Below are 23,363 nucleotides of genomic sequence, written 5' to 3'. Positions count from 1 at the left end.
CACTGACTGCTTTTATGTGAGCTGGAAGAGATGAAGATGCTGTGCCTCAGCTTCCCGTTCTTTTGGTGAGGGGGACAGCACCCTCTTGCTCAAAGGGATGTCACAGGGGTTCCCTTTGCTGTTAGTTACTTTTGCAGAGTCCACAGTGATCCTTAGATGAAAAGCGGTTCATACAGCTATAGCTCGTAATGATCTGAAGTCATAGTTCTCTGTCTATATATATATATATATATATATACACACATATACACCCAAAAGCAAGAATTTTGCCAGGTGATACTTCTTAATTCAAATATCCAAATCTAATACTTATTTTCTGGAACTGTCATGGTTTAACCCCAGCTGACAACTAAGCACCACACAGCCACCTGCTCACTCCCTTCACCGGTGGTATGGGAGAGAGAATCAGAAGGGTAAGACTAAGAAAACTTGTGGATTGAGATAAGAACAGTTTAATAATTGAAATAAAATATGGTAATATAATAACAATAATAATGATGATGGTGATGAATAAAAGGAAAATAATAAAAAGAGAGAGAAAGAAACCCCAAGAAAAACAAGTGATGCAAATAAAAACCCAATTGCTTACCACCAACTGACCAATGACCAGCCTGCTCCTGAGCAAGGGTCCCAGGACAGCTTTCCCCCTAGTTTATACACTGAGCATGACACCACATGGTATGGAATATCCCTTTGGCCAGTTGGAGTCAGCTGTGTCCCCTCCCAGCTTCTTGTGCACCCCCAGCCTACTTGCTGGTAGGGCAGTATGAGAAGATGAAAAGTCCTTGACTTAGTGTAAGCACTGCTCAGCAACAACTAAACATAAGTGTGTTATCAACATCATTCTCATCCTAAATCCAAAACACAGCCCTGTACCAGCTACTAGGAAGAAAACTAACTCTATCCCAGCTGAAACCACGACAGGAATTCGCGACACAAAATGGACATCACACTAAAAGGAGAGAAAGGAAAGCAAACATCACAATTGCCTGCTGTGCTCTTCAAACGCAGCATGCACTGCGCAATAGCCAATGGAAGACTTACTATCCATGGCTAATTGCAAAGAATAGGTTGTATGGGTTCCTTCTATGTTTAGATATTAAGTCAGCTCATGAGATGACATCTGGGGTTCATTGCTTTTTGGCATGGGTCACATGGGGAAACTTCAAAGCACTGAGAGTACGATTTATGAGACGCTACATCTCACAGTACATAGCTGAGTGGTGAAGATCATAAAAAGTGAAAACGATAGGCTTTTCCAGCTTTTGCACCAGTCATGCTCTGAAAATGTTCAGAGGAGGTAAGCTCTGCTTCTGGACTGTCAGCTGCAAGCTTACAGAGTCCTTGCCAGCAACCCAAGTGCTGCGAGCCCCTGGGGGCTTGGAAGGGGCTACAGGCTGGGACGAAACAGAGATACCCGTCTGTATGTGGCTGCTGCCAACCACAGGGAGACACAGCTTGCCATGTCTACACCAATGGAGACATCTGCTTATTCAATAAAGGCCAAAGAGGGCTTTCCTCACAAAAATTTTATGCTGATGAGACACAGAAAGTCGAATATTGACGGAAAAGACTTGGGACATCTGTGTAGAGGACTAGTCTTAAGGAAGGATCTTATAAGCAAATGATCCTTTATCTCCCTATGAGATGTGAAAAAAGTTATCTCAGCTGTAGGGAGTAAGAGGCCCCCAGCAAAGGGAAATTGTGTTGCAGTTATGAAGACCTAGTTTCACTACAAACATCATAACAGCATGGCATAGCACTGCTGAAAACGAAGTCAAATTTCTAGACCTCCAACGTTATACAGACCTTCACTGGGGTGCAACCACCCTACATAAGCTTTCTCATGGTACTGCCACACAGAAACTGCAAGGAAAGGCAACCAGGTATTCTTTGAGGCACTGAGAAACAATGAAAGTTATTAAAAGCCTGATAGTCAGCACTCTTCCTCAACTTTTCCTGCATCCAAAATCAGCAGAAAAACTTAATAAAAAACTGCCAAGGCTTTTTACAAATGGGAAAATACACAGCCTTTAAATTGTGAAAATAGTGAAAATCATCCAGCATCCTAATAACTGTAATTATATTTAAACTCTTGAAACTGAATATACTATTTTTATAGTATTAGACCTTGCCTAGGTTGTTTTCATGTCTTTATTATACAAATGCACCTGGAATCCAGTAGCATAACTTTGAAGACTTGGACTAATGGACACCGTTAAGGCAGCAAAGATACAAAACATTTTAGCACCTTCACTGTGTCACCTTAACATTTGAATGAGGTATCAAAGAGGTGACTCAGGTAGCTGCCCCATACTGTGGAAAATGTCCCTACATTTATGGGAGTGTTTGGGAATGGCAGAATTTCTTATTTGGTGTTTTATAGTAAAGGCCTTGGTCACAGCTGTTTGAAAGTGCTGACAAAGCCCCACAACCCTGTGAGGATAATCTTTGTTCAGCCTTGCTGTCACAAAACCATGGCCTTTCATAAGCTAAACAAGGAGTTAAAGATGCAGTAAGGAACCTGAAAGAATCAAATTAAGATTTGCTGTACAGGATTTGGCTGTTACACACCTGTGATCCCACTGCTCCAGCGGAGCTGCAGACGTGGAACCGAGAGTGGAATTTCAGACCCTCTTGCCCAAGATAAAACACTCATTACCGCTACCATGGCTGCCAGATTTCTCTACTTGAAAGCTGAAATGCTCCCAAATAAATCTCTCTGGCCTGAAAAATGAGAATCTGGTATCAGACCGAGCTGGGAAATTACTATCTGAAGAATGGATATAAGTAAAGATAACGCAGAAGCAAATCTTCGCATTTACTTTTATTGCTATATGTTTGCAAGAGCCAAATGCTGAGAACTTACTAAACAATATGAATAGGCACTTCTGGCATGATGCTGTGGAAAGAGCTATAATTACCTTCTCATGACACAGAGTCAGAATTCACAGCAGCCACATTAGATGTCATGATTCCTCAATATGGTATCACAAAAATAAATCAGGAGGAAAAAAGTATAACACATAAAAGATCTTTAATTGCTGTATTTGATTACTAGAAGATTTACAACCACTTAAGATTTCTCCCCTCTGTGAAGTGAAATCCAAGGAGAGATGCAGAGGATATGGGAAATTCTCTGATAATCTTTTTCCCTAGAAATTGCTCCTTGCTAGGGGTTACCTAGCAAAGGAGGCAGAGAGAATGCCATATGCTAAGGAGAACTGTGGGAACATTAGATCTCTTCCTTATTTCAAGTTTGATTTTTTTTTCCCCATTGGAGTGCTGTTGTTCTGTGCCAATTAAATTTTACTTTTTGGGAGCACGACCGCAGAGAAGAAGGTTCATGGTGGCTGCTGACCAGGACTGCGCGCATCGAACTGTGGTGAGAGCTGCGGGAGGACGCAGTGATGGCAGCAGGCACCCACTCATGGCAGGGCAGAAATGATGGGAATTCATACACAAAGAGGCAGTGACTTATGGCAGCAGTGGTATGCTCTATAGGAGGCACCAGGATGGGGATGGAAGTACAGCTCATTCAGGAACCGCTGTGGCAACCATGCCTCCAAAACTAGAGTGGATGACATGGTGCATTTGCTCTTCAGGGGTTTGCCCCTGGGGAGTACAGACAATTCCACCTCTGCACAAGCCTTCACCTATAGTTCATCTCAGCTGCTTCTGCAGCGCTCAAAGATACATGAAATAAAGCTGGGAAAATTACACAGGCTTCCCACAGTGTTCAAGTTCATTAAATTTGTTTGCTTAACTTAAATTACTGCCTTTAACCCTTGAGCCATGCACACAGATCCATGCCATCAATGGCATGCCTGTTAGTGTGTACATTGTTCACTTCTCTACACTAATTTGTATATAAAGAAAAGAACTTAAAGTGGTCACTATTCTAAAAAAACATGATTAAAAAGAAATGTCCTTCTTCACTCACCTCCTTACATCACAGGAAGTGAAGCTAATTCCAAATCACCCCAAACTAGCCAGTAATCAGGTTTCAGAAATATCTTGTAGAAGATCAGTTTACCTTGTGCCCGTAACAGAAGACTCCTGAAGACAGAGAAACTTTCATCATGTATAAATGCCTAACAATTACATCAAAACAAATGGAGGGCTTCAAAGCGGGGTGGAAAAACGCGGGGAAATTCCATCCGATTAAGATAGGACATAATTATCTTCTACAGGAAATAAACGCTGTATTTTTAACAGGTGACCAGTCGGATAGATTCAGTACAGGGTTATGATTGTGTAGTGATTTCTCATCGAGTTGCAGCATATCTCCCCAGAGAGATGACAGATCTTAGTATTTTTTTGTAATTATTTTTCTACATAGGCTCTTAATTGGGAAATGGAAACATGAGAGCTCCCAGAGCAGGCTGCATTTCATTGACTATTACCATTCATATTTCATCTTTTACAATTAATTCAAAGATTCAGAAGTACCTCATACTGGTACTTTACTACACTGATACCGTGGTAATGTTTCAGTATTACCAGAATCTCCCAACTTTCAGTCTTAGCAATTGTCTGCTCATTCTGATTTACAATCGCTGCATTCCGTGAGCCAATACACACTGCTGCTATTGAAACCAACATATGCTGTTTAAATATTAAACAGATATAAAATCTGGATCATTGTAAACAATAAATATTTATATACAAGCGGAAACCACAGTGTTATGATTAATAGATATAAACCAAACTTGCAAATAGATAGGAATGTATTTAAGGAAATGACAACAATCATAGGGAAAATAACAGTTCTTAAAGGAGATTGGGACAAGATTCAATAACGCATCTTTATAAAATATTTCTGGTAATAGAGTACTTGTTGATAACATTTTCTACATATTTCTGTAAAGGGGATGAAAATCAATCAACTAATGACCACCATATCTGGCTAAGTGTGTCAGGTTTGAGGGAAAAAACATTGTCATGCAACATGGAGCCTAAAGGCACTAACGTAATGTAAGCCAACACAGAGTAGATACTAAATTTCTACGGCATTCATTCAGCAATAAACCAGAAGTATTCAGTAATATTTATATCAATTTACAGGATAAGGGATTCCAGAGCCCTCTTGATCATGGCTGGGTGTGTTTTCCCCTGGCCAATCTTACCGCAATCAGGACCCGAACTGTCCTTTCAAAGAATAAAGTGTTTCACTGGAGTGTAGTTAACTCTGTAACATAAAGGTGGCAAAGCTATAAGCACTGATTGCTCCTTAACTTCTGATCGTTTTAATATCCTGGCAGCAGGATAGTTAATTTTTAACTCAACAACTATGCACTGAAAATACAGTTATAGATCAAATCTTTCTTTGTGTATGAATAATATGGTGCCTCTCCTCTAAATATGTACTGTGTTGTTCTGACTACAGCATTAATTATTAAATATGTTAATCAATTATTAATATAAGATTATTCTCTTTCATTTTAAAAGTATATTTAGCCTTTTTTTTCCTGAAGATTTCTACCAAGAGACCCTCAAAATGTGATGTAGGAATGCATGTCATTCCAAAACCCATTTCCAAAATGTAATGAATGAATTAACTCTATTTATATGCACATCTTTTGTTTAATGAAACCTGCTACTTCTAACCATTCCTATTTACAGTACAATAGTACATAAACATGTTAAATCACCTGGTCATAAAATCTGTTTTGTAATGCCCAACGCTGTACATATTTTGCATTAGCTGTATGTAACAGATAATGGACTTTATAACGTATTTCACTGTGGAAGTCATTCATGAGAAGTCTGGCAAGAAAATCACTCCTCAACAAAGACCAAATATCCCAACCACCTCACAGCTCTATTGACAGTTTCACCAGCCAGGCAAAAAGTTTGTCTGCATCTCCTTAGGAAGGTCCTGCTGCCCTAAGCCCCGCTCTGAACTTAGCAAGCATCTCTTGTCCCCCTTGCTGGGGAAAGCCCAGTTCACTTGCTACTGCCATGTCCCTGCTCACTGACTCCTGGCTCCTTCCACCACCACATTTTTAATTACAGCCCTGAGCCAAAAGCCACAGAAAGTGAAGAAAAAACTCTTCCACCTAGAGGGCTGGATCCAGCCCAGTAGGCATACACATCATCTAGATTTTTTTACATGGAGACTTAAATAATTTATGTTTTGAATTTTTTATAACCTCAGCAGAGAGAGGCAGCGTTGGGAACAGCCCCCTCTGCTTCACCTCTCGTTTGCAGGGGTCACAGCAAACATTGCTGAGCTGTCAGCGTGAATTACAGCCGGCAGCACGTCAGTGCAGAACACTTAAATGTGTGTGCAATTTCAAATACATAAATAATCCCAATGACTTTACTGAAGCATCAGAAAACATTCAGCTAATGTTCTTTCATAACTTCTCAGGAGTATTTGAGAAGCAGCACTTTGATCTTTATTAGCTGTCAGGTCCATGATGAGGCAAAGTACGTTCCTCAGCAGGCTGCTGGAGACAGGCCTGGAAGCAGCTACGTCATTCTGGAGTTTATCTGGACATTTAGAAACTGGAGCTGTCTTGCAGCATTTCCCATAAACACGTATTATTGTGGTTTCTTGGGACCATGAACTATCCTCACGCTCCGTGCTTTTTGACGGCCATGGGTTGACGACCTCCTACTGAGGCTGCGTATCCCCACTATACCCTGGTAGGAGGAGATGGCTGAGGGGCCAGAAAGGTGTTAACATGCAAAACCATGAAACAGCAGATGTGTCCCACCTTTTTTTCCTTCCAGAAGAAATAAGTTCGCATAAAGTGTTTTGAGCAGAAATTCACACAGTGCAAACCACTTCATCCATTGGGCCTGCTGCATGACCTGGAGCAAGGCATGGTTCCTACCACCATGCATGCACAGAGATATGGGACTTACCTTAAGTGATGTGTGACACTCACAAGCCTTCTCCTGACCAGAAGGCAGCACCAGGAGTTTTTCTCCCTTTGACTAAGAATGTCAGCAATTTCAGCTTGACAGAGCTGGCCTGGCTGATGGTCTAACATAAATCATGGGTCAAAGATAAGATAAACACATACCAGTGTAGTCCTCGTAGCATTCACAAGTGTAGCCCCCTTCTCGGCTTCGACACAGCCCATTACTCCCACAAGGGTTGGAGTAGCAGAGGTCAATCTCTGTCTCACAGTAGTCGCCCGTGAAACCCGGGGGGCATCGGCACCGCAGCCCGTTGATGGGATGGATGGGACGGAACAGGACAGTGTTGGAGCTGATGAAGGGCGCTGAGCTGTCGAATTTCAGGACGGAGACGCACTTCATGTAGTTCTCACAGGGCTCGCGCAAGCAGATGTTGTCATCGAAGGGCAGCACCCTCTGCGTGGAAATCATGGTCAGCAAGGTCCTATTAAGGTAGATCTGCTCCTGCAGGTCCTCAGAGGGGAAAAACTTGTTTCGAATGCCACCAGGGAGCAAAGCCGAGAAGGTCACGTTCAGGATATTGGAGCTGACGTCTGTGTCATTTTGGATGTTGAAAACGAAGATGCCGTCCTTGGCAGTGGAAAGCACTGTTGCCACCCCCTCCACAAACAGGGACAGGAGGGGAGAAAGGAACCTCTCCTGGGACATGTTCTCCAGCCGCACTGTGATGCTGTTGGTGAGCATGTCATCTGTGATGATGGTGACACGCAGGGTGCAGACTGCCGTGACACTGTGGACACCATCTGAAGGGAAGAGAAAATAACAGCGACGTCAGAGAGCAAGCTTCAACCTACAGGCAAGGAGGCTCCCACAGTGTCCTGGAAACAAAATAGACCTGCAATGCAGTTCAGGGCACTGGGATGGGAGAGGGAAATGTATCCACCTTCTGCAGTGATTACCAATGCCTTTACTCAGGAAAACAAAATAACATCTCTTAAGGATTGCAACTCAAAGTTGCAGAGACATCTTGAAGATCCAGAACACCTGGAGAACATCCCAGGCAAACAACCGGCAAGGACTAGTAAGCAAACAGCCTGAGAGCCCCAGGATGGCCAAGGGGAAGGGGGCCTCTCATGACAGCGACTGAATGGATCTTCATACAAGTCACTGCTAGTCTACAACTGGTGCTGGGAAGCTGTTGCTTTTCACAGCACACCACCAAAATTATCGTCTCCAGGCATGGTCTCAGGCTTAAGGAGCCAGAACTATGCACAGAGAGAGAATTGTGACCACAGCGTTAGATAAAAGTCACCTAAGGAAACAAGCCTTTGCATTTGAACAGCTGAAGTTCTTCATTCCTCACCCTTAACTTCTTCAAAATACTTTATGAAAATTTAAAAAAAAAATAATATAAATATACACATTTAAAAACTCTTCCATTTCATCCTTCCTTTAAAGCATTTCTGATATTGCTGTGGATGTTCCGCAATAAAACCCATAAATATATAAATATAGCACTAATACCTGACAATGGACTGAGAGATGTCGCTGTAAAAGCTCAGTACACCCTGAGGCTTACAGTAGTGCTGTGAATGTACAAAGTCTAGAGCATTCTATCGCTATGAAACATAATTATGACACAGCAAGTGCTATAATTAATCTGAATTCAATGAGCGCATGGAATGGGAAGTTGCGTCACCACTGAAACCAAATCACTTAGTTTAATTCTGTCTCCTTGCTAACATTAAGGACTCACTAAAAGACAGGTCGCGTTACAGAAAATATCGTTAGTATTACAGCAGCATCTAGAAATCCCAGGAGAGATCAAGCCTGGCTTCTGATAGGAAATGATCCTTCTCAAATATCTCATGGTGTAAATAAGCAACCAGAAATGTGTGTGAGTTCATCTCACGAGAGAGATGAACTGGTTTGAGTGGCCAACAATATCACGCCCACACTGGGGTTAAGAACTGAATACAGTTCCCCTAAGACCCAGCTCAGTGCCATAGCCTTGGCCCAAAGTATCCCAAAAGTAATCGTTTCACAAGTAACCTGCTATTACATTTATTTCAATTAAATCATAAGGTATGTGCGGAAATGGATTTTGAACCACCTCAATGTAAATTTACCTCAATGTAAAATCACAGCAGAAACTTCATTTGAATCAATCTAAATCCAGTGTGAGATCAAATTTCTAATAGCATGGATTGCTAAATGTCATTTTCCTAAGGTTTATTATCTCTAAGTGTAAATTTATGACCCATTATGGTCTCTTATAACGGGTATTTCAAGAACAGATAAATCAAAATGGCTCCTTTTCTCTTCACCATCACTTCTACATCTCAAGTGCTGTTTTGTTTCAAAAAGAAATGTATTGTTGGAAGATTCTTCCTCCAGTAATATAGTAGCAATATAGTAAATTACGGCAACATAATTAACCAAATGTCTTTTGACTCCCTCCTCCTGACCAGGCTGTCTGTAAAAGGTCAGCTGTTGACCTTCTTCCACACTGAAGCAGCTTTTAGGCAAATAGAAAAATCTTTTCTCCTGTGTGCTACTTTACTACTGCCTGGCTAAAACCAAACAGTCAGAAGAGGCCATTATCCAGGGTGATCTGTTTGATGTGCCCCTCAGAGATGCTCACGCGCCAACCTTCACTTTCTCCCAAGTTTGCAGAAATCTTTATCTCCTCTTCCTCAGACTCATTCTAGAAACATATAGTTTCAGCCTCCAACAAGACCCAAAGCAACGTTTAAAAATGATCCGTAGCCAAAATCCTCATTGCAACCTCCTCACCCTCCGCGGTCTGTGGATTTCTGGCCAACAGACAATACAGGATACACCGTATTTTCACAAATTACATCCTCTGACTAGTTTACCCACTTTTGTCAACTGGATGGTTCATTCCCTTGAAAGGCCAGAAGTAGAACAAACTATTCACTTTTTTTTTCCTAAAGCAATTGACATTTGCCTGCCTGTCCCATAGGGTGCCTGAACTATTTTGCTATTTGTTGCACAATACGTTACAGAAGTTCTTTCATACCAGCAAGAACGCTGGACAATGGGTCCTTTTCTTAAGAAAACACTATGATCTATAGCCCATGGTATGTATAGTAAGAAGACAAAATACGATCCACTGTCTGACAACGCACTAGAGTCTACAAACTGTCATAATCAATATCAACTGTCACAATATGCAAGAGCTTCCCAGCATTCACAACAGCTATTCTGACACAGTTAATAAATCACTGGAAAAAGCCCAGTGTCAGATACCACACAGCCTCCTTGTTCCACAGGCAGCACAAAAGAAAACCGGGCACAGACGTATAGCTGCAAAATGAAGTTGTGTTTTAAAAGCCAATTCGGCTTTGTGCAGCCCTGTTGCAGAGCATTAAAATAAAAAGAGAGTAAAAAGGAGCTGAGCATGTGTACTATGGGCAACAAAAGAGCGGCACAGCTATACAGCCGGCTGGACAAGCGCCTCTTTCATATCACCAGCGAGTCTGAGAGCAGCATCATGGGATCCAATCATCTATTCATTCAGAAATTCGTGGAAAGTTGAAACAATCTGTGGCTTTATGGGACTAAATTAGTATCTATTCTACTTTTAACAGACAACATTCGCTTTGAGGGCTGGAACAAGTGCAATAAAGAAAGTGGAAATTTTGTCCTCGTCTTTACTGGGAATTGAATTAAGCCCTAAATACACAATAATATATGTGTTTTGAGATTCACAAGTGAAATACTCCATGAAAGTTTCAAACGTTTACTGCCAGAAATGTCAGAAAAATATTATTAGGAAGTACTATTTTATTTTATGGCAATACTTTATGGCCTTTCACTGTCTGACATGCCTACCATATGCAGCTATCCAATACACATGCATAGCCAATCTGTTATTCTTCTAAAAAGGCTCTAACAAACTGATTTTTCAAAGGCCTTATGATACAGCTATAAAAAGTCCCTATCGTGTTTTGGCAGATGCAAGATGGTTTCAGTCAGGGGTGTGAAAACACCCTTCAAGTGACACTACACAGGAGAAACTCTGGCTACATGTTACTCTTTGGAGCAGACCTTTGCACAGATGAATACATACACATATGCAAAGCTTAGCCTCACCGGCAGCCATCATCTGCTTGGCTTTGGTGAACTGGTGGGATGCCGGAGAATTCCTGAAAACACGAGCCGTGCTGGCAGATGGGACGTGCAGGCATCCTGCGAAGAGCGGTTTGAGCAGACAGCCTGCATCTTAGCAGCTCAAGCCACTGCCACCCTGATAGCCCGAGAAAAGGGAAACACGGGACAGATCAACGAGGAAGACAGGATTTAACCCATCCTTTTGTGGGCTTGGCTTCTAAAACCCTTGTACCAATGGCTTTTGTCACTCTGTCCTCAAGCTTCTCTTCTGTGAAGGGGGGATAATAGCACTTACATGTACACTGCGAAGTAGTGGCTGCAGATGATGAAATACTGAGATACTGGGGTAATGAAGGCAACATAAACATCCTAAACAAATCATAAAAGGTTTTTTCAAAAACTGTTGCAGCCAAGTTATGAAAAACAAGGTGGAAAGATTAAAATAAAAGACTCCTAGCGTCTCGCACATCAGTGAATGGACAAAGAGGATTCTGGACAGATGGGTGACTGCACAGAAGAAGAGATGTTTGTTACAAATGCAGTCCTTGCACACTGAATTTATATCCTGACAATATTTTTTTATGTATACTTTCTACTAAAGAAATCTCCAGAAGGTGGAAATCAAAGCAGACTGTTGTCTTTTCTGTCACTGTCATTGCTGAATAGGCTCCTTAAAAACAGAACAACTCATCTTCATCCTCCATCAAACTAATGAAAAGACTTAATAGCAACCACATACCCGGACGCATTACAAAGAAAAGAGAAGACAGTAAGGCTGACAAAAGCTTGAACCTCTCTAAAATACAAGAATAACTAAGAATTGACTAAATAGTCATTGTTTCATGATTACATTTACTTTACAACCATCCTAATCAAATCTGAGATTTTAATCTCAGCTTTCTATCTTCCGGCAGTCCATAAACCAAAGAATTTTATTATCTAGAAACGTCAACACATCAAAGTTTAACTGAAATTCAGATTTGGCGATGGTAGCACCTCGCCAGAAAGGTTCTTTTGTTTGGTGGTTTTTTTTAGGTTGGAAGAAATAAAATAATTAATGCTTCTTTGGATTATTACATACAAAGGTCTTAGGGCTAATTATGAAAGCTGCATATTTTATAGAAAAACTCTGGCATCAGAGTTTTTTTTCATGGATATCCCAACCCAAATTCTAAGGCTGCTTTATAATGCATCTGGAAATAACAGATGTCAGAGTTTACTACAGACATGCAAACGTAGCAAAACGTAGAATAAGGACACTCCGTAGGTTCAAATAACCTCTTGCTCTTCCCAGCTCATAAGCAGCAGGCATGCCCATGGGTAGCAGCCATTGGTAACATGCCTTGGAAGGATCAGACGTCCATCCCACGTTGCTTCCAGCCATGTCTTTACATATGAGAGTTAACACACACCTAGTCCAGTGCTAAGCTTCGAGTTACTGATGAGGATGTCATACTTCTAGTGTCCTCTCCACTGCTTGGGTGGCAGTAGCACTTTAAGTAGCACCAGCTTGCAGAAATGGAGACCGCAGGCACTACTTGGCTGCCGGAGCAGAGCTGGAACCCAAACCACGCTTCCCACTGAGCAAACAGCAGTAAAAAATCAGCAGATGTCCATAAAAGTGAGATGCACAGTCTTGCGCTAAGCTTCAGTTTGCCTCAGAAAGTCTGCAAGTCTTGCAGGGCTGAGTCCCTTCCTTGCATAGTGCTTCCACCACCATGGAAACAGATTTAAAATGCAAAAAACAGCAGCGTCTTAATATCGTCTCTTCCAAAACACTGCTGTAGGCACTACAGCACTCACTTCTATGAGTAGAAATAAGAAGTCTATGAGCATCCATAAGACAAACTCCTTAAAATATTTTCTACATTATGGAAAAATTCAGGAGCTCACAGAGCAGAGAAAATATTCTGCAAACTGCACAGAAAATCGCAGGTGAGAACCTAAATAAAATGCTTTGCTGAAACCACAGAGAACATTACCAGAAAGGAAAATGAAAATAGGCATAATTGTGAATTTACAGAGACCCTACCTCAGGGTCTTCCCAGTTAGCAAGCAGCCTCACTGGGGAAGTGTTTCAGGACAGAAACTGTGTATGTCACCCAAGTTTGATGGTACCTTCAGGGCACCTTGGCAAACGACACGCGGCCTTAACTCTCCAAAAGACCAGAGTGATGAGCAGTGGCAAATGTCCCCTGTGCATCCCCAAGTAGTCCCTGTTTTGTGATAGGAACAGATGAAAGTACAAACGCGTCTTTTGCTAGAGAAAAGTGGTATTAAATGTGCAATAATAGAAAAGTAACATCAACGAGAAACACGCTCCATCACTTCCCTTTGGAAAAACAAACGTATTGTGTATAACATCCTATTATTTCTTAGACAGGCACTAATGGATTCTGTCAAAGCCTCCCTTTCCTTGGGATCGGAAATGCCACTGATGACCAATTCCTTCTTTATATCAAGTGAGATGAAATGACATGGAAATGATTCCCCTCGGCCACATGAGGCTTCTGTTATTGATTTTGTCCCTTTGTTTCAGGCTGCCAGTCTCAGCTCCATGCATTTAGGAGTACTGACTGCAAGCACAAGTTGTGGGCTTTGAAAAGGATATGTAAGAATAACTATCTGTTATTCACACAATGCCAAAGGTTCATGTTGGAACCACTGCTCTGAAGAACATTGAAGCCCAGGTCTGCTCCAAAGCCCACTACGTCAACAGGAACATTCCCATTTACTTCAGTGGGCTTTGCTCCTGGCCAAAATTGGGCCTAGAGCCTAATCCCCTGAGTCCTTGCCAGTGCACTCGCACGGAGCTTCACTCCCGACCCTGCAGCCCCAAATGAGAACAGTCTGCCCAGGAAAAGGCTCAGGGCTGAAACACAAGATGCAAGAACAGAAAGCAAAAGACGAGGGATGAGCAGGGTAAGCATGTGGACAGTAGAAATGTGCAACATGGACTGCACAGCGTGAGTCATAAAGGTTGTAAGGGTTTTCCTAAAATCTGATGTCTGAATCCCTACCCCAACATTTCTAAATTTCCAGGAAGGATGAGCAGCTGCAGTCCCCCTTCTGCAGACGCTCAGTTTTGAAAACACTGGCCAATGTTGCCGGGCATCCTTTGAAGAAAAAGAGTTCAGAAGGGTCACAGGAAGGAGGAAGAGGAAGATGTGTTACCTGGTGTTATGGGGGGATTTTAGGTCACAGGGAGAGGTAAAACAGAAGGCACAGGAGCTGCGTGGCATATGCAAGCACACCAACAATGGGGGCTCAGTCCTGACTGCGCTACAAGGGAGGGGGAGTGTCCTGGGTAAAACACATCTTTGGGGGAAAAAGAATGTACCTGGGATTAACTAGTCCGAGGCTGGAAGATTGCTGGAGGACAGGCAATGGTCCACGCTGGCACAGAGTGCCTATTTATGACTGCACCAGCAACCAGCTTGCCCTAAACCAGCATCAACCACACTACCTCCAGCACTGTCCTGCTGCCACTGCAGCAGCTCAGAGCACCCAAGGGGTCTGCCCCATCCCACTCAGGACATGGAGTATGTACCTGGGTTGTGGCTATGCCAGCTCGTGCTCTGTCACTGCACTGCCCCATGGCAGCGTTAGCCACATCTGCACTTGTGTAATGATGGCAGGGTCGGTGCAAGCAAAGGATCCTGACAAGTCCGTCCAGACACTTCCAGGCAAAGCCACCCCTAATGCCCACAGGCTGCAGACACTCTTAAAAACACTTCAAGTCAAACTTTCATGCACTTCTTTTTACAAGATGAGTCACCTCTTCTTCCTGACAGTGATGGGTATCTGGGACACCTGGGGAAGGTGGGCAGTGGGGCTTGGGGTTTGCAACTCACGGCAGCTCTCACTCTGCTGTCCCCTTGGCAGCAGCCATAGCAGTACCAGCTAAACCAGCTAAAAATAAACCAAGCTGTGGGAGAAGAAACTGCGCATAAAGCAACTGTGAATTCCCGACATGTATAAAAGAAAAAAACAAACTAATTTTGGCATCACTATCTTTAATGTAGCCTGTGCTGTTCAGGATTATTTACTTTGTACACAATACTGAAAAGAAAAAAAAACTGTATTTCAGTTTGCAGCTTGAACAGGGGATTAAGAACAAATTCACGCCAACGGGATTGCTCAACATTGTACAAGATTGCCACTAGCTTTTCTGAAAACAGCACCTGCAAGCTGAGAATTTTGAAATGTTAATTGGGTTGATAACACCAGTCTGGGAGAATATTTCCGGGGGGTGGGAAGTAAGCCAAGTTGGATCTGCTGGCAGGAATAAGCACTCTTGAATTCTGACTGCCGTGACGCTGAAAATACACCTAACTTCCCTGAACACCCACCCACAGCATCACTTCTTGCTCTTCAGGTACCTGGTGCACATGGGTTATAACTGCAGTGGGGGTTGAGATAAAGGCAGGGAAGCTGGCAGGGATGCAGCAGTAACAAGGTGGGCAAGGAAACAAGTCCTTGTCCTGAGCAGAAAGCACAAGTAGAAAGGATGAGGGATATGTAGAGGGAAGTAGGATATGTGGGAAGACAGCGTGAGCATGCTAATAACAGCTCCTTCCAGACCATCTTACTGATGAGGAGGTTTTCCTGCTAGCTAAAACACAAAACGGTTTTCCTTTCTGGGCTTTACACATCTCCCTCAACCTCAGCTGGTTTTCCTTGTTAGCAAGGACCAGCAAGGTTCCTGTGCCTGGCCGCTCACAGCCCAGGAGCCCACTCTGCTGCTGCTCCATGGCCAGCATGCCAGCTGCGACATAGCTTTTAAACTCCAGCTGAAGAGGTGGGTTTACATTTCATGCTAATGTCCATGCAGAGTGTGCATCTTACGGCACTCATCGGACCTGTTCGGACGAAAACCCCCACTCCAGATTGCTACACCAGATAGATTCACAGACTGACTTGCTGGGGGCTCCGTCACCTCCCATAAAGCTTGATCTTGTTTCATACATAATCCAAACTATTGCCTAATTACTGCAATAATTTTTAAGCCTCTCTGAACTTTAAAGGCAGAGGGTTTAAATATTATTTACATTTTAATTCTAATTAAATGCATAGCTAAATGTCCATAGCTAAAAGACGATTTCCCAGCAGGCTCGCTTGCCTGCAGCAACATCTCACAGTGCACTGCAGCGGTGGCCGCAGTGGCTTGGACAAGGCACTGCCGGGCAGGTGGAGATGCCGGCGACCATTGGGGTGTACAAAGCCCAGGCATGGGGAGCCCAGTCACCCACTCACCACACAGCCAAAGGGCTATCCCTGGGCATCTCTACCTTCCCAGCTGTAACCAGTTGTATACTGGAGTCGAAACCGGTTTCTTAAAGATCCATGAAAGCACTGGACATACTAAACTGCAGTCATGCGATGCTCCAGCATTAATCTCTATTCAGGGTATGGTCTTCTTGTAAATGATGTATTTTGTACACAGCAAGATAACAGCAGTGTGTTTACCCTGACACACGCTTTTATGTCGCCAACCCACTTCAAAAGAGAGAGCCCCCGCTTGGGGTGCCTGATCTTGCTGCTGGAGGAGCAGCTGATGGGTCGCCACAAAAGCCTCCATTCTCCTCGTAGCTACACATCCCCTGCAAACACTTTTACTCACTCGGTCTGATTAAAGCAAGAACTTCCCTAGGCAAGCCAGGGCTCTGCTCAAACCTCCTTCTTTGCAGTTTCAAAGCAGGAGTGAATGAATACTATTTTGAGGATGGCAAGAGGGTGGGAGGAGTTGGGGTGGGGGCCTGGGAGTTTCAAAACTGGGAGCAGTGATAAGGAAGTAGTTTCTCGCTTCAGTGTTTGTACCCGTACTGTGTATTAGTGCCCTCAAAGGGACGCTTTCAAAACAGTATCAGCAAAATGAAATCTGTCAGGTTTATTCTTCTAAATATCTCCATATTCATATGTTCCTTTTGCCTGGAGATATGCTCTGCTCCTTGCTGTGACCCACAGTGAAATCATGGGGACACTTCCCCCTGGACAGAGTTCAGGTTTGCTATCTTGACTGAAAAACAAAGGAGGGAACAATGAAAAAAGACAATGGTCATGTTTTTCTGATGTCATTTCTGTTTACAGACAAGCTTTCAAAACAGTTACGCACCGCTGAAAGAGTTATTGATATAGTGGGCAATGCAGAAACATGCTCAGCTCCCTGAAAGAGAAAAAACACCAGAAAAATTCAGCTGTGATAGCTCAACAGGTTGCTGACTGCGCTGGTGCTCTGCCGAAGCACAGCTTGGGCAACTAAGATGGTTCTTAGGCGCCTTTTTTTTTTCAGTTTTCTGTAGTTTCATTCATCATAAGATCTTTTGCAAATTAGTACAAGGGAAAAACAGAGGGCTATCCACCCAGGGAAGGACGAGCAGTAACGGCTACGTGTCAGCATCCACGTGCACTGGGGACAGGAAAGGTTGCTTCAGCTATTCCTTCTGCCCGTGGAGATTTGAACATTCTCGAATACAAGGAACCCACACAAGCAGGGTAACGCTCTCATGCTGCTTCAGTTCACATCAAATTTGTTGATGAGAGCAATGACTGGGGCACGGATGTCCCACCTGTAACATGCACGTCCTAAAGGAAAGTTTCAGAGTCTTTACATCGTTCTATTTTCTATCTTTCTCTCTCAAGTTCAATTAACGTTTAAGAATTTTTAATAAGAAGTAGATCAAAATCAAGAGAAGTGATGGGGAGGATCAAGGTCTGCCCACTCAGATCTGACACAAAATACTCCATTTCCCGCAGTCTGAAGAATCTACTTTCAGTTAGCTTGACTCCATTAGAAATCTCCAGAATGAAAATACTTTCTTCAACAAAACATCATGTTTTCCCCCATTTTTGGTTTCCACGGGAATGAGTTTTCTTTTTTCTTACTACATTTTCAACTAACCAGTTTTGCTGATCTTTTCTGCTAAGTGAGGTCTGCTGAGTTAAGCAGAATAAGAAGCAAGTAAGAAACCTGAGGTAATAAACTTACGCACATAAGAAATCAAAACAAAAATATTTGCTTGCATCATGTGATTAAAATAAAGAAATAAGAACAGAAAGATAAAATAAACAGGCAAAAACACCCTTACCAAACGTTTGTAGTTTTGGGAAAGACTCACTAGGCACTGGCAATATTTATAGAAAAAATGCTATGTACTTTGTCCAGACTCTGTTGATAGGCAACCCACATAATCTTTTAAAAATGCAAAGCAAAAACAAAAAACCCCTTTGATTAGCTAACCATCTACGTGTCACTGGCCACTGGCAATGAGATCATTGTGTTTTTGGCCGCATGGTCAACTGAGAAGATTATTCTTGGATCCTTGCCGTTAAAACCAGTATGCTGGACACGAATCAAAAAGGAAAAAGCACTTGTTTCCTGTTTCTATAGACTTGAACCTGCAGTGGGTATTTTTCTCTCCAAAATTTTGCCAAAGAGAAAAGCAGTTCCACAGACAAAATCAGGAGAATGCAAGAGTTTGACCCTTATCGCTGTATGTCATCTCGGGAAGCCGATGGAGAGAAAGGGCAGGTCAAGTTATGCCAGATTAAAGTGGGTAACATCAGTGACTCGGAGCCACCGGTGAACCGCAGAAACTACACTGATCTTCGAAATGGTACTGTAATCTCAAATGCCTACCTAACGGTTTCTATCGATCTGATCTGTAGAAATACAGTCATAACTATGATTCACTTTTTTAAAAATCAGGTAAGATTTTCTGCCAGACATTTTATAAGACATAGATCTTGAGCAAAACAGGTATTTTGCATTCTAGGACCAATATAAGGCTATCCAACAATTTCTATAAGTAAAAGATTATCTTTAAAGGAATTTACTGTACTTGATAACAGAGGAAAACACTTGTGATCTCAATACATCCTTGATCTTACCACAGCATCAGCAGGGCATCACCAGGAGCATGCAGGCTAGAGTCTGCCCAGCAGTCGCATGCTTCTAGCCAAGGGCAGGGTGAGTGTCTCTTTCTGTTCTAGGTAATGGCTCCTTCCTTCCTACTCTGCCAAGGCTGCAGACAATCCAGAGAAATGGTATTTGGTGAGCTCCAGGTTATCCAGCAGCAAGCAGAGGCTCACTACAGGAGAGTGCCAACACCCAGCAGGCATGTCCTCCCCACTGAGCAGGGCAGGATGACTCCCTGTGCCACCTGCATCATGCACAGCACCAAGTTTTACTGGTGCGGTGACAATTTGTCCACCATTTCCAGGCACCCCATTGTAACTGTTGCTCCTATCAGATCGCTGGACGTCCCAACATCCAGTAGCAAAGCCCTTTCTTTGAACCTAAGCAAAATTTCCAAGTGGAAAAAAGGACACATCCAGTAAAAGCTGGACATACGATGATCTTAATGGAGTCATGGAAGAAGCACTTTTTGACTTCCATGGAATAAACTCCCCATGGAAAAAAGTTTCATTATACGCAGACTTTTCTCAAAGCTCTTTGTATTTTCTGCAAAGTCTAATGAATATATATATCTCCTTAATTATAGTAGCAGTAGGTTGCTATTAATATCTTTAAGGGCATTATTTTTCATTGTTTTAGTTGTATTTTATGGAAAAATATAAAACACTGAGCCTATGCAAAATATCCTCAAAACCTGTCACCATTAATGTCGAGCCTTAAAATGTAAATCACTCCGGGAAAACAGGAAAATGCTCGTTCTAGGAATCCTTACCCATATAGTCCCACTGCTATCAGCAAAGCCTGAGCATTATGGGACTGTTGGACATAAAGCATTCAGCCCAAGCCCCCAGACTGTACTGGGTCGACTCCAAGAGCGTGTGGCTTCCCGAGAAAGCACTGAGTCAGAAGAGCAAGATTTCACCAAGCACTGGAACAGGCTGCCCAGAGAGGCTGTGGAGTCTCCTCCTCTGGAGGCATTCAAAACCCATCTGGACACGTTCCTGTGTGATCTACTCTAGGTGGTCCTGCTCTGGCAGGGGGGTTGGACTGGATGATCTTTCAAGGTCTCTTCCAACCCCTGACATTCTGTGATTCTGTGATACTGTGATTAGTAGAGGTCGTATCACCTTTCCATAAAACACAGCAAAGCCTCATGTCAGCTATTTGTATGCATGCAATATAGGATAAATATTATCCCTGAGTGAGTATTTTATTTTTAAAAAATCCTTTTTAGAATTTTGTACTAGGCAGTGTGAAAAGCAGCTGTCTGTAAATCACTATTTTCTCTGCAAAGAGCTTATCTGAATTCCTGCAGGATGCTTCATACTATGGAGTCATTTCCCAAGAGCTCAGATAATTGCTGAAGTATAATCAGTAGAAAGGATTTGCTGTTTCAGTGTCCAGATCACATTTTCTCACCACCTGAGCTCTGAGGCCATCTGTACAGGCAGGACATCGGCTTTCTGGACTGTACCCTTGAGTGCAGCTACTTGTTCTCTCCTTCCACTAATAAAATTAGGCTCACATCATGTTCTCAGAAGAAAAGTGTATTTTAGGCATTTTCTAAATAGCCATTTTCTAAAATTCCCTCAGTTTTCAAAAACCTCTTTAGCCCTGTTTAAATTTAGGCTGATATTTCTGTACTTGGCCAGTGCCAAGCCTCTGCATGAAAGACCTTCCCAAAGGCTGACAGTGTGCCCACAGTCACTGCACTGGATTAATAACCCCTGCAAGCATCACATGAGGAGACTCGCTCCTTCTCTCCACGGGGCATACCAGAAACTCTGCTCTGCCTCCCAGCCTGCATCCATTTCCTTGAATGTCTCATAGGTGGACTCTTGGGAAAGGGAAGCAGAGGTTCAGTATTTGCATGGAAAGAAGTATTTCTCTCTGGATGTGACAGCTGGTGTCACGGAGAAAGGCAAAGCAGCTGCAACGCGGATCAGGAGAGGTTTATACGGCTGTCAGGGCACCTGAGCAGCGTAGGCAGCAGCAGCTTAGCATGGGTCAACATTAGTGGAAAGAACAGCAAAATTCCCATAAATGTGTATTACATAAACGTAAATGTAAAAGGGAGAGGGCTTCAGCACACTCTGGGCCAGAGGCAGCACAGGCAGGAAAGCTGGGAGCAGTGCAGTGGCCAGTGGTAACACCCAGCTGTCACCCAACCTGGCTCCATGTCATCATGTGGACACCGTTCCTTGTGTGAAATAAACATAGAGCAAGATGTCCACAAAAGTATCATTACAGCTGGCTGCAACATCTGCAGAAAAGTCAAGTGGAGAAAACATTTCTACTGGAAATCTTCCAATATCATGTGACTAAACCAAATATAAATTAACAGAAACATCCATTCCAGTGAGCCTTTCACTGGGAGTGCCTTAGATAATTTCTATCACCCCATATGCACTTTTTGATCTCTATACATAACTTAAAATTCTGTACTGGTAAGGATAACTCTATAGAGTCCCTGCTCTTAACCTCCAGCTCAGGCTAGTAAGAGGTGGATGCAGCTCTTCCTCCAATACCCCCAGAAGAGGAGGGAACTGCCCCAGACAAGCTGGCTTTTACTCCTCCTTTATGTTCTTTCTGCCTTCTCAGCCAAAACAAACTGCTGCAGTTGTAGCTACAAGGAGGTGGAGGTGGGGCAGGACAATTCACAGGGGTGAGCTATGCTGAGCAGTGAAGCAGAAGCAAACTCCAACTGTGCATTTCGGCGGGGTGGGGGGACACACAGACATGGTTCACAGGCATGAAGCCTGCAGGGTGGGGTGTGTTTAGCCAGACTTGAGTCTTCATGACCTCTAACTTACTCTAATTTCATTACAGTAAAATTTAAAAGTGCTTTCCCAGTTGCCAAACATACCTTCTACTTCATCTTCATTAAAACAAAAACCTTTTAATTAAAGATGGATGTATAACTAAAAGCAAAAAAAAAAGCAGTAAAATTTCAGGACGGATGGATGTATAAGATGGATGTATCATTAAAAGTAAAAAAAAAAAAAAGGCAGTAAAAATTCAAAGAATGTTCAACTCAAAATAAAATATTCTAGCCCTGAAAAAATTACCAATTTGTCTTTGCCTCTTTTTCAGAGGCCTGTTTGGCAAAGAAGACACTTCACAGTCTCCTCTTACGGAAATCCAACTCCATGTTCTCCCTCCAGGACTGCTGCTGGCTCCGTGTTTAATGGTTAAATTCCATCATATTTGTCTTTGAGAGGCTCTTCTGAACAGGAAACTGTGCTGTGACACCAGGCTCCTGTGCTTTTTAAAACAGATCAAGCTCTGTAAAATGACCTCTCTTGACTCGCTTTCTCAGTTGGCTCAAGACATCTCCTGCATGTTGTTTCTACAGCAGTAACCCGAGGCTTCAGAAAATGCTGTAACAGGTGGTTAAAGTTAAGTCAGAACTCAAAAAGAGGAAACATTTTAATATTACCTACCTAATACACTTCTTTTCCTTAAATCCACACGTCTAACCAGAATTTGGGAGTTTTTTTTACAGGTCCATGACTTACACCCAGACACTACTCAAGGCCAATAAATACACTATTGCAATTTGTTAATATACAGCATCATTTAACACCTCCTGCATTTTACTGACTGAATCGTCTGGGAAGTGCAGGATGCTTTGGAGATCATGGAAGTACAGGGGAGCACCTTGTGTCTCTGAGTGCATCTTGTACCTCTTTCACAACTGTTTTAGCTTGCCAATCAAGTAATGATGTTTCTGTAATTACTGTAAAAGTACTGATCTCACTTGGTGCATGCTGTGCACTGCTGTGTAAGCGGTGGATTTGAATAATTATACTGTCCTAGAAGATACCAAACAGTAATCCCCAGTTACCAACAGAAGCTGAGTAATGTAGTTAGAAATAATGTGACGAGGTTGTACGAGCATGAAACACAGAATAGTTCTCTACTACCACTTTTCATTGCAAAAAAAAATATGGTGCTTTCCTTTCTCTTCTCTGAGTACAGAGTAACACACTCAGCAGCACCGAACTCAAAACAGTCTGTACCCAAAGGAGCAAAGCAACCACTCTGCTCTGCAACATCTTCGGTGTATTGGAGTTGCTCTAGATTCACACACAGGTACCAGCAGGCAGAATCTGGCCAAATCACTTTAAAAAGACTGAACTGCTTGAGATATTAAGACCTGAGAACCCACCTCTTAATACGCCATTGCTCTAATTTCTCTTCTTAAAGCATTTGCACCAGTAATCAGAGGTGATCACTGAGCTCCATCCTGCACCTTTAATTAAGGTCTGTTTCTGAAAGCCCTGTCTAGAGGCTAATCCCTCTCTACTCAGCTGCTAGATTTGCAAAGCAGGGCAAGGAGGCAGATGCACATTTGGGGAGGTGAACAGGGCCCAGCTTGGCATCCCAAACTGTCACAAACCATCGACTAATACTGAAGCCAACTACTTCAAAT

General features: G+C 42.8%; 1 protein-coding gene across 3 annotated transcripts in view; it reads right to left on the bottom strand.

The window, feature by feature from the left end:
- CELSR1 (cadherin EGF LAG seven-pass G-type receptor 1) overlaps nt 1-23,363 on the bottom strand; it is a 175,033-nt gene that overhangs the window by 96,420 nt on the left and 55,250 nt on the right. For all 3 annotated transcript variants that reach the window (XM_086473819.1, XM_086473825.1, XM_086473831.1), the window contains one exon: nt 7,038-7,676. In XM_086473819.1, the coding sequence (XP_086329945.1) occupies nt 7,038-7,676 (639 nt within the window). The remainder of the gene's footprint in view (nt 1-7,037; nt 7,677-23,363) is intronic.

The sequence above is a fragment of the Leptosomus discolor genome, chromosome 1 (assembly GCF_034619465.1).
Source record: "Leptosomus discolor isolate bLepDis1 chromosome 1, bLepDis1.hap2, whole genome shotgun sequence".
In the NCBI taxonomy this organism is placed as follows: domain Eukaryota; kingdom Metazoa; phylum Chordata; class Aves; order Leptosomiformes; family Leptosomidae; genus Leptosomus; species Leptosomus discolor.
This window is presented reverse-complemented; position numbering and strand designations above follow the sequence as displayed.